General features: G+C 45.1%; 1 protein-coding gene across 2 annotated transcripts in view; it reads right to left on the bottom strand.

Annotated features, from left to right (window-relative positions):
* Positions 1-1,195: 1,195 nt before the first annotated feature.
* LOC122906198 (signal transducer and activator of transcription 5B) overlaps positions 1,196-11,732 on the bottom strand; it is a 69,774-nt gene continuing 59,237 nt past the window's right edge. For both annotated transcript variants that reach the window (XM_044247908.1, XM_044247910.1), the window contains 7 exons: positions 9,878-10,084; positions 8,980-9,074; positions 8,747-8,877; positions 6,783-6,953; positions 4,729-4,780; positions 4,288-4,395; positions 1,196-3,769 (listed from right to left, as the gene is read on the bottom strand). In XM_044247908.1, coding sequence (XP_044103843.1) covers positions 3,643-3,769; positions 4,288-4,395; positions 4,729-4,780; positions 6,783-6,953; positions 8,747-8,877; positions 8,980-9,074; positions 9,878-10,084 — 891 coding nt within the window. In that variant the 3' untranslated portion in view covers positions 1,196-3,642. The remainder of the gene's footprint in view (positions 3,770-4,287; positions 4,396-4,728; positions 4,781-6,782; positions 6,954-8,746; positions 8,878-8,979; positions 9,075-9,877; positions 10,085-11,732) is intronic.

The raw sequence follows: 11,732 nt of genomic DNA, 5'->3' as shown, positions 1-11,732 counted from the left end.
TTATTTATTTATTTGACACAGAGAGAGAGAGAGAGAGAGAGAGATCCCAAGCAGGCAGAGAGAGAGAGGCAGAAGCAGGCTCCCTGCTGAGCAGAGAGCCCAAATGCGGGGCTCTATTCCAGGACCCTGAGATCATGACCTGGGCTGAAGGCAGAGGCTTAACCCACTGAGCCACCCAGGTGCCCCAAACCTCCAGTGTTTTCGAGAGCACTCTTAAGCTTGAATTTGTCTTGCAAAGGAAGTCCGTTCCTTGGAGGATTCGAAGTTCTCTGTTCTAAAGCCTACTCTGCATACACATCTCCTAGCTCCGATCATTTTTTAAAAATATTTTGAGTGAATGAGAAAGCGTGAGTGGGTGGTGGGGGCAGAAGCAGAGGGAGAGAGAATTTCAAGCAGGCTCCACTCTGAGCCCAATGCTCGGCTCGATCTCGTGACCCGGAGTTGATCCCGCCCTCCTTCATCTCCAGCACCTGCCTGCTCTTGTCTCTCTGGCCGAATGCCTCTCTTTTCTTAATTCTATGTGTTCTTTAGAGGAGTCAGCTCAAGTTAATTGGTGCCTTTTCTCCGTATTCTCTAGTATTCAGTAACGGCCTCAGGATAACTTTACTATGGCACAAGCCAATATCCTATCATGACTGGTTGTGTGGCTATCTTTTCCCAGCCAAAATCCTCTTGAGAACGATTTCTTGTCCTACATACCATGCCCCGTGCAGGGTGGACACTTGAAATGTACTGAAGTTTAAGGATGAACTTTCTTTTATTTTAAAGATCTTATTTATTCATTTGAGACAGAGAAAGCACGTGCAGGGGGAGCAGCAGAGGGAGAAGGAAAAGGAGGCTCCCCGTTGAGCTGGAAGCCCAGTGCCATGGGACTTGATCCCAGGACCCCAGGATCATGACCCAAGTCGAAGGGAGATGCTTAATTGACTGAGCCATCCAGGCGCCCCAAGGATCAGCTCTCTAAAAGGAAGAGTGTGGTATCAGGAGGCAGGAGATAAGAGACTATCATTCTAATTTTTAAAACAGGCAGTTCAGAAATGCCCCCTCTGCCATCAAAGCTGAAGACATTCTCTCTGAGGCCAATTCCCAACTAGTTCTGCTTTTCACAGTCACACTGATGATTTTGAATATTTCCTTATCAAAACTACCCTCTTTCACCACCTGATGGAAAAAAAAATAAAAACAGAACTCAGTATTGTCCCTTCAGAGGAAGAAGTCTTTATTATAACATAAAATACACAATTTTGTGACTGCCCCAAATTGTACACAATACTTTTTTGGTGGCTATATACTAATCTGCCTCAACACTAAAATATATATCTGAAATAATTTCACAAAGTTTTAAAAAGAAAAATTATAAAAAGTATACTTCTACTTTGTTATATTCACTTTTAGTCTCCCCATTCCCCTACAAAACCCTGCACATTCCACACATTGAAATATTTTGATGACACGTGTGTGTGTGTGTGTGTGTGTGTGTGTGAGTGAGAGAGAGCAAGTGAGAGGCAGAGGTGTACAACTTGCCAGTGCCTCTTCTGTGGTTTGCAGGAATAGGGAGAAAAGAGAAAATATAACGCAGATAGCAAGCACACCTTTACAGTCAAAAATCTCTCCCATCTCTAGGCACCGCCTCAGGAAAACTGAGGACAGCTCAGCAATTGTACAAGCACAGGACCCCTACGCTCGGGGCAGCCACACTTTTCAGTACCCGCAACCCCAGTGCCAACTGTAAAGGGCAAACTCTGCCCTCAGCATTCCCGGGGGCTGGGTCCAGTCCAGGCTGAAGGGGTGTCAGGCCCCGCCTGTCAGGGCCCCCGGAACTCCCAGCGCAGCACTCAGGCCAGTGTTGGTGAAGCCCGTGGGACAGGCAGGTCAGGGTCCGAGAGCGGTCCGGCTTCCTTTTCTCCTTTCCCCACCGCTCTGATCATCCCGGTAGAATTTTAATCAAATCTTGAGGGGCATGTAAAGGGCTTAGCCGCATCCTATGTCAATGCTGGTATCATGGAGGGGTCGGCCTGCTCCTCAGAGGCAGAGAGAGTCTACTGCCTGGCATAGAAAAATAAATCAGTGTATGAAACCAAGCCAGGGCAAACAGCAGCTTTTAAAAAGTCATCTTCCAATAAATAATTTACTACAGAGGAATATTTTCCTTTAACATCAAAACACTGATAAATTCAGAAGTCATTTTTGTAAAAAAAATATGTTTATTTACTCACATGTATAAAAATAAGGTTTTTAGGACCATTCTCTCCTGGGTGCAGTCACTGATTCTTGGGGGGGGGGCAGGGGTGAGTGGCCTTGTAGGCCTACCCCAAAAGCTAGATCTGCTTCCCTCGCTTCCCACCTGACTGCCATAGCCCATTCCTTCCATCTGATATAAAGCTATGGAAGAAACTGTGGACAACGTTATACTGAAGCTGTTTTCATTTTGTTTTTGCAGCTTACCAAACATCCCAGGAAATCCACTGACTGCATTTCCCCAAACTACCAATGCCCGGCACCCGGCAGCCCGTACCAAGTGGGCAATGACACCGAGGAACATGTTGGCCCTGGGTTCACACTGCATTCCTGCCACCCCCTCCCCAAGACAGCCCGTGTGAACAATGAAGGGAAACGAGGTGACTTGGGTATGAATGGCACAGGACCCGCCACAGGAAGAAAGAACTGTGATGTCTGATGAGAGTGGAAAGAGGAAAACAACAAGTCTCAATTTAGAAATAAAACACCACCATGTGCAAACAGCCGTCATCAGTAAGCCTCGCAGTACCCACACTTGGGCAGAAGGATGGGCAGACTGGAGGGCAGATGTCCCAGGGAGCAAGGCAACTTTCTCAGCGCCTATGGGCCTTCCACTCTAGCCACGACACAAAGGACGTCAATGTCGTAAGCTGTAGTTACATGACCCTCTCTCTAATTCATCAAACGTGTGGGTGCGTGTATACACACAGAGAGCTGAGCAGAATTCCACAGAGTGGAAGGAAGGAGGGGTGAGGGAGAGAACACGTAGATGGGTTAAGTGTTATTTAAAAAGCCACTACCCATCGGACAACCCATGACCTCCCTTGCCCCAACAATCACCATACGTTCCCTCTTTACCCATCCCTACCCAGGAAAACAGGGGTGGAGGAGAGGGAAGGCGTGAGGACGGCTTTCTTTCTCAAAAGGCAGTTTGTATGTTTCAAAGGAAAGCAGAGAGGATCACGGTTATATATCAATTGCTTGGCAGAGACAGTGACAAACCTCACAGAAAGGAGGTGCTTTCTCCTCCCTATGTCCTTCTCTTACTTGAGCAGACACATGGCCAAGTTCCAAGGTTTGTGGAACTACTGCCTTTTTGCACAAGGTTGAAACAACCACAGCCTCTGTTTGTGGCCCCAATGCTGCAATTGAACTCTGCACAGCAAGGGGGAGAAACAGCCCAACGTGCAAACTCACACACGCGCGTGTGCGCACACACACACACTCACACACTCCCTTCACTGGTGCCACCATGCACAGAAACACTAAAGTCACAACTAGTATTAACACTTCACATTATGAGTATTGTTTCCAAAGAGAAGCGATTCATGGAATTAAAACATCCACAAGAGTAACTCCTCTGGCGAGGACGAAGAAGCTGCAGACGGAGACGGGGTGGGGGGGTCACGACTGCGCATGAGGGATCCACTGACTGTCCATAGGTCGGCCTAAGAGCTCCTCCACACGCCGTGCCACATCCATTGTGTCATCCAGATCAAAGTCCCCGTCGTTGTCAAGAACAGGGTCAGGGCTTCGAAGGAAAACAGAAAAGATGACAGGAAGGGAAAGGCTGTCAGAGGCTCGATGATGAGCAGCAGAGACCAACCCAAGCCCCAAACCCCACCAGGTGAATGGCCCAGACTTGCCTATACCCCCTGCCTAGGCTCCGTGGGAAAAGACACTCATGATCTAAACAGTGGTGAGTAGAATCCTTTGTTATCTGGACAGAGAGACTCAAACTACAATACCCACCCAGCTGTCCCTAACGCTGGCTGTCCACACACCTAAAGCCCATCTGGCCCTCACACAGAACAAGAAAAATCTCCACTTTGGGAGAGGAGAGTATAAGACATTGGCCCAAATGCACTCTAAATTACCAATAGCTTCTGGTCAAATCTGTCTCCCACCTGGGTACATGCTAGAGCCCAGCCTGGGTGATCTCAGACCCACCGGAGACCTGGGGCCTTTCGCCCACTAGCCTTCAGGATGCCCAGCCTGAGACCAGGTGCCCAGTTCCTCCCCGCAGAGCCCCATCAGAACACCACCTACTTCTGGGGGTACATGTTATAATGAGCCGGGGGGCACACGGCTGGGGAGGGGGCCTGGTCCATGTAGGTGGCGCTGGCCCCGGCAGAGTCTGCAGACGCATTCACAAACCTGCAGGAGAAATACGGCAGAGCCTTAGTGGCCTCCAGGCAGCAGGTGACCTGGGGAGGGCTTGGGGAGACATTTTTATACCTTTTTTGGGGGTGTGGAAGGACAAAGTGCCCACTGGGCCTGGGACTCCAGCTGCGGGAGTGGGGCCCTAGGTCCTGGTCCCATTGAGACTAAGCCCAGTTTCTTCTCCAGGGCTAAGCCAGGTTTTAGGCAGGGAAGGAAGGGCTGGGCCAAGCAGTGCCGGTGAGTGGGAGGAACAGGGCTGAGGGGAGAGTGGCTTGAGGAGAGAGAAAGGAGGCAGCAGGAGACCAGAGCCAGACCCTGGGTACTTACTCAGGGACCACTTGCTTGATCTGTGGCTTCACGTATCCATCCACTGCTTTAGCTGCCAAGGGGGGAAACAGTGATGAGAAGCAAAGTTCTCAATGAAATAAAAATGCAACCTCCCTTAAGAATCACATCTTTTCTCTGGATAGTACACAACTACCTCATTCTATCTTAGGATCTGATACAAGCACTTAATATTTTAATTTGTTAGGAGGACCTGGTCTAGAAGCCTTAACATAAAAGTGTAAATTAAAATATCTTCTGAGTTGGCCTGGATGTGTTAATAAATTCTTCAAACCACAGAAAACATGTACTTCAGCACAAATCCAAACCAAGCATTAATTGTACACTAAGTATAAGAAGAAAAAATATTTTAAAAGTTTAAAGTTATAGACGCAGCAGAGTGATAAGGATTTGCTTTGTGTCCCAGGGAATAAATTGAGGTGAGCAGAAGAGGACAAATTTTTTTTTTTTTTTAAAGATTTTATTTATTTATTTGACAGAGAGAGATCACAAGTAGGCAGAGAGGCAGGCAGAGAGAGAGAGGAGGAAGCAGGCTCCCCGCTGAGCAGAGAGCCCGATGCGGGACTCGATCCCAGGACCCCAAGATCATGACCTGAGCCGAAGGCAGCGGCTTAACCCACTGAGCCACCCAGGCGCCCGAGGACAAATTTTCAATCACAGAAAGAATGTTGTTATAATTAGAACTGCCCACAAAAGAAAGGGGCTGTCTTGGGAAAAACTGATTTCCCATCACTGAAGAGCTTTAAGCGGAAGATGTACAAACACTTGTCAGGGGTTGTACCAAGAAATCAGAGAGGAATGAATCTGACTTGATGGTCCCCATAGTCATTCTGAGTATCTCCGCTTTTAGGAAAGGGAGTATCAGTCAAGTATCTGTGTGCTCTTCTGTTTCCCTGCACTCTCTGCGTTTGGGGTTAATCAGATGGTCACTCATCCTGTATTGTCCATGCCCTGTGGCTGGTTAAGAATGCTGGTGTGGGGGCGCCTGGGTGGCTCAGTGGGTTAAGCATCGACTCTTTATCTCTTTTTTTTTCTTAAAAATTTTATTTATTTATTTGACAGAGAGAGAGATCACAAGTAGGCAGAGAGGTGGGCAGAGAGAGAGGGAGAAACGGGCTCCCTGCTGAGCAGGTCTGTAAATACAATCTTATAACATCACTTTAATGACTGCATAGAATTCCACTGTATGTTGATTTGATGTTATTTGAGAGACTTACAGTTTAGGTTATTCACAGTTTTCTGTTGTGAATTAATATCAAGATAACCTGGCGTACCTGGCTGACTCATTCATTAGAGCATGCAACTCTTGATGTCAAGATCCAGTGTTCAAGCCCCACGTTGGGGGTAGCTTACTACATACATTCGTACGTACATATATACGTGTGCACGTACATAAATAAACTAACTCACTGAGATAACCTGGGGCATGCATCCTGTTTGACTATTTCCCTAGGATAAATGCCTAATCTGTTCCAAACTTTTCTGGAAATTTTATAATTAATACAGAATACTTTTATGAACAGAAACACTAAAACCATCTTTTTTGAAAAACAAGTTTTATCTTTTTAAAAAATTTTTATTTATTTATTTGAGAGAGAGAGAGAGTGAGAGAGCAAGCAGGAAAAGCAGCAGAGAGGGGAAGCAGACTCCGCACTGAGCAGGGAGCCTGACATGGGGCTCAATCCCAGAACCCTGAGATCACGACCTAAGCCAAAGGCAGATGCTTAACCGACTGGGCCACTCACGTGCCCCAAATTTTATCTTTCTAATTTTACTTGATCTAAGCTTGTTTAAAAACAATTTGAAAAAAATAATAATAAAAGCAATTTGTTCCCTTCCATTTGATATTTGGGTTAGCAGCAGATATGATTGAAGAATATAGTCTGGGATTTACAATTCTCCTGAATAATGCTTGAACACCAATAACTAAATACTAATTGTGTACGTGTTTTTGCAAGACAGACACACATACACACATAAAACTAAAAGAAAACGAAAATCACAACAAAACCCAATCAAAGCACGAACACCGTTACCAGTGGCAGGCTCGCACGGAACTGGTGTGTAGTATCTGGAGTACACTTCATCTTTTGGCCGATCAGGAAACACATAGATGAGGTAATTCAGGTCCCCCAAGCGGTCGGCCAGGGACCGGATGGAGAAGTCTCTGGTGGTAAAAGGCATTAGGTTCCAAAACATCCTTTCCTCTAGAATAATAAACAGAATAATCATATTCTAAGCAGACTTCTTTTTTAAAATTTTTTATTTTTTTATAAACATATAATATATTTTTATCCCCAGGGGTACAGGTCTGTGAACCGCCAGGTTTACACACTTCACAGCACTCACCATAGCACATACCCTCCCCAATGTCCATATCCCCACCACCCCCTTCTCCCAACCCCTCTCCCCCCAGCAACCCTCAGTTTGTTTTGTGAGATTAAGAGTCACTTATGGTTTGTCTCCCTCCCAATCCCATCTTGTTTCATTTATTCTTCTCCTACCCCCTTAAGTCCCCATGTTGCATCTCCACTTCCTCATATCAGGGAGATCATATGATAGTTGTCTTTCTCCGTCTAAGCAGATTTCTAAACAGAAAATCTTAAAACCCAAATATACTACAAATCAAAGCTCTATATTAGAACTGTCCCAATCAAGATCTCCATTTAAAAATAGCCACAGGTTGTAGGTCACCTCGTTGGCTCAGTCTTAACAGTTAAGCATTTGACTTTTGATTTCTGGCTTACATCGTGACCTCAGGGTTGTGGGATGCATCCCCATGTTGGGCTCCACCTGCAGCAGGGAGTCTGCTTGGGGATCTCTCTCCCTCTGCCCCTACCCCTCTCCACTCTCTCTTAAATATGTGAATAAATCTTAAAAAAAAAAAAAAAAAAAAAAAGACCAAATGAGGTTGTGGATCAATTATTTAAGAAAGTCACAGGGAGATAAGCTGGTAGGCACTTCCCTAGAGATCCATGATCTCAGGTAGTTTCATTCAAATGGTTTTCAGTTCCTCTGTAGAAGAAATAGTTCTTACTGACTCCAAGCCTTGATCCCTGTACAAAAGTACATGAGAGAGCCAGGAAGCATGTCCACGTCATACAGAGGCTGCATGGGAGCTATGAAAAGCTGCTAGTATCTTTAAGTTGCAAAAAAATGAGTGAGCTACCCTTAACTTATTGTGAGGATCAGAGAAAAGAATTGTTCTTGGATGGAAATAGTCAGTGGCCATGGCTTTATGTTGATTAGGATAAAGGAATAATTAAAATAGCATATTACTCTGGGGCACCTGGGTGGCTCAGTTGGTTAAGCATAGCCTTTGGCTCAGGTCATGATCCCAGGGTTCTGGGATCGAGCTCTGTATCAGGCTCCCTGCTCAGCGAGGAGCCTGCTTCTCCCTCTCCTCCCTGCTGTTGCTCTCTCTCTTGCTATCTCTTTCTCTCAGATAAAATCTTTTAAAAAAGTAAAATAAAATAGCACATTACTTCCAGTCTAATGACTCCCTAATCATCCAAGTAATCTTCACTGAAATAAGCTCTGGTTCAGTAATAAGAAAGCAGACATTTCAAAAGGGAAGCCGCTCAGATTGTGCACAGAACGCTGTAGGACAGGTAGCCACTTCACCGTCACACAGCTGTCTCTCAGAATTAGTAACTGTGCTTCCCATGGTATGATTTTATGTAGCTGCTTTGCTACCCCAGCTGCACCCATTTGCAGGCCCTTCATCGGAACTGACCCCATAATTAGTGCTCAGAAGGTCATTTGTTGAAGTAATTTTACAACAAAAGCAGCTAACTAGAACCATATTTTAAAGATTTTTTACTTATTCACTTGAGATGGGGGAGGGTAAAGGGAGAAGCAGACTCCCTGCTGAGCCAGGAGTCTGATGTGGGGCTTAATCCCAGAACCCAGAGATCATGACCTGAGCCAAAGGCAGATGCTTAACCATCTGAGCCACCCAGGCACCCCCAAAATATGTTCTAAAAAGGAGGGAACTCACGAGAATCAAACTTCCAAGCAATGGTGATGCCGCCAATTTCAGAGTCGCTGAATCTCAGCAGGAAGGTCCCATCAGGCTTGTTAATGAGTAGGTCATGGGCCTGTTGCTTGTTCACGAAACCCAAAATAGCCCTGGATCACAGAGTCCAAAGAGGAGAAACAGATGTGATGTTTTAACAGCGGAAAGAAGAGCTTCATACTCTATTGGCTGACTTAGGAAATAACAATTCTCACCCATCATTCCAATGAGGCTTGAGATGTTTTTTTAACACTTCCATCACACCATCGAACCACTGCCAGAATGTGTAATTTCGCCCTGGTAAATTCTCCTGGTTGGAGATACAACAATGAGCACAAGAAGGCCAAGTGTAACACCTAGAATATTGCCTGCGAATACTTAAATTGAAAAAAATTAAATGAAAAACAAACATCTACACTGTCAGAATCATACAAATAAACATGCTTGTCCAAGTTTTACCAAATGGTCCTACCGTCAAAACCTGGACAGAGAGGAAGACAGAAGGGAAAACAGAGAAGTTACAAACCCCAGTGGCCCCCTGCTACAAACACCTTCACTTGGATTTGGGCTGACTTGTCTTTTGCTTTTATGAATTAGGACACTTAAAACACCTGGGGATGGAGGTGTATGCAAAGAGATACAAAAGGAGGATTGAAAGTCAAAGATGTGACAGGGGACATCTCAATGACCCGATGCTGGGGGAGATGCTTCCTCCCTCAGCATTCCCTCTGGTGGGCTGAGGGCCCCACGGTAGCCTGGCTCTGCAGGATTATGTAGCAGGGAGCATCAGAGAGTCCATGGGAAAGAACCATGGACTTCTGATCACAAAAAGCTTTACTTCTTGTGAGACATGCTCTCATTTGCTTTGCTCTATTTCCTTTATAAAGGGAAAAAAATCCACTAGCTGCACACAAAGCCCAGTTTACTTAAATATTCAAAGACCGAATTTTCTACATAAAAAATTATGTGCTTATCCATCTGTTCAGGAGCTTCCTATTACGTGGGGCCCATTTTATTAGAGTCATGAAGAACAAACGCCCCGGGCTGGAAGCCTCCGGAAGGCATCTAGTTTGGAGGAACTGATCCAAGGGCAGCTGGCGGCAGGTGCCTCACCCTGTTGAACTGGGACCAGGACACGGACATGCCATTATAGTCTTCAAGGTGGCTGCTGCTGCTGTTGAACAGTTTCTGGGCCAGGAACACGAGGTTCTCCTTGGTCAGGCCGCGGTTGCTCTGCACTTCGGCCTTGAATTTCATGTTGAGCGCCTCACACAGCTGCGGCCACAGCACTTTGTCGGGCACGGCGAATGGCACCCTGCCCTGAGGCGGAGGGAAGCCAGAATCTTATGAGAAAACAGTTGCATGATTTATTCACTCAACCCACAAAATGAAAACACTGATGGCTCAATGCCGTTACAAACATTTGTCTCGCTGAGCTTGAAGATAAATTCTAACTTTTTTGACATAGGCAGCTCTGTGAGACAACTTAGGAGGTACCCTCAAGCTCTCTATGGTGTTCTGTAAATGAGCTGCTGAACCTCCAGTCTCATCCTATATTCTAAGAGCCACAGAACCAAAAAGTGAACCAAAACGGGAACGGGATTCAGACTGGTTCTCTAGCAGCAGGCAGAGAGAATCGTGTGCGTACTCACGCGCATGTGTGCATAAGTATGATCCTTGAACCCAGCTCAATGTGAAAAAATTTTATGTGGAAGAATGGAAACGGAGTTGGACCACTTGTAATTGAGAAGCAGGTTATAATATGGATTTTTAATAAACTGTTTTTCATCCCATTCAGACATGGTACTTCATTTTATTTTTCCATTATTACAACATTTTTTGGGGGAATAGGCAACAGAATCACATAATATAAAATTTTAAAAGTACGGAAGGGTATACAGTGATGTGTCTTTTTTTTTTTTTTCGTTTTAAGGCTTTATTTGAGAGAGAAGGAGAGCAGCAGAAGGAAAGCAGAAGCAGACTCCCTGCTGGGCAGGAAGGTGGATGTGGGGCTCAATCCCAGGACCCTGGGAACATGACCTGAGCTTAAGGCAGATGCTTACCAGGCTGAGCCACCCAGGTGCCCCGTGAAGTCACTTTCTTAACTCTGTGTCCCAGCAGCCCAGTTCCTCTGCCCAGAACATATAATCTAGTTTATTGTGTATGCCTCCAAAGATATTCTATGCATGCTGGGAAATACATATAACTTTTCCTTTTTAAAAATATAAATGGGGGCACCTGGGTGGCTCTCTCAGTTAAGCACCTGACTCTCTATTTTTGGCTCAGGTCATGATCTCAGGGTTGTGAGACTGAGACCTGCATTGGGTTCTATGCTCAGCAGGGAGTCCGCCTGAGAATCTCTCTCTCCCTTTCCTGCTATCCCTGCCTCCGCTCATGCATTCTCTCTCTAAATAAAAACAAAATAAATAAATAAATGATTGAATATATATATATTTACCTATTTTTATATATTGTTTATTTATATATATTATATATATTACATACATATAATAGCATATAATCCACATGTTCTACCTCTCCCTTTTCTCACTTAATATCTGTAAGACCTTACATTAGCACATAAACACATGTTCTTCTGTGGCTGCTAAATATTCCACAGTATGGAAGAACAATACTATAGTTAGCCAGGCCCCCATAGATGGACATCTATGTATCAGCCCAGTGACCTTTAGCTATTATAAACAAGTCTGCAACGTACTTATGTCATTTGACACAGATGGAAATATATCTGTAGAATAAATCCCCACAAGTATGTATTTATTTTAAAAGAGCATAAGATGTACACTAGTCATTAACACAACTGAAAATGCTAAAAATGCTTATTTATTTAGGTATTGCCTAAATTTAGGCAATTTATTTAGCAATGACATGTTGCAAGAGCTGCCAACGGGACACGAGGAACGAGCTTGGTGGACAGGCAGGGAGGGGAATGAGAGGAGAGGCAGCA

Source organism: Neovison vison, chromosome 5 (genome assembly GCF_020171115.1).
Source record: "Neovison vison isolate M4711 chromosome 5, ASM_NN_V1, whole genome shotgun sequence".
Lineage (NCBI taxonomy): Eukaryota > Metazoa > Chordata > Mammalia > Carnivora > Mustelidae > Neogale > Neogale vison.
Note: the sequence above shows the minus strand (reverse complement) of the source record. Positions and strands in the feature narration are given on the sequence as shown.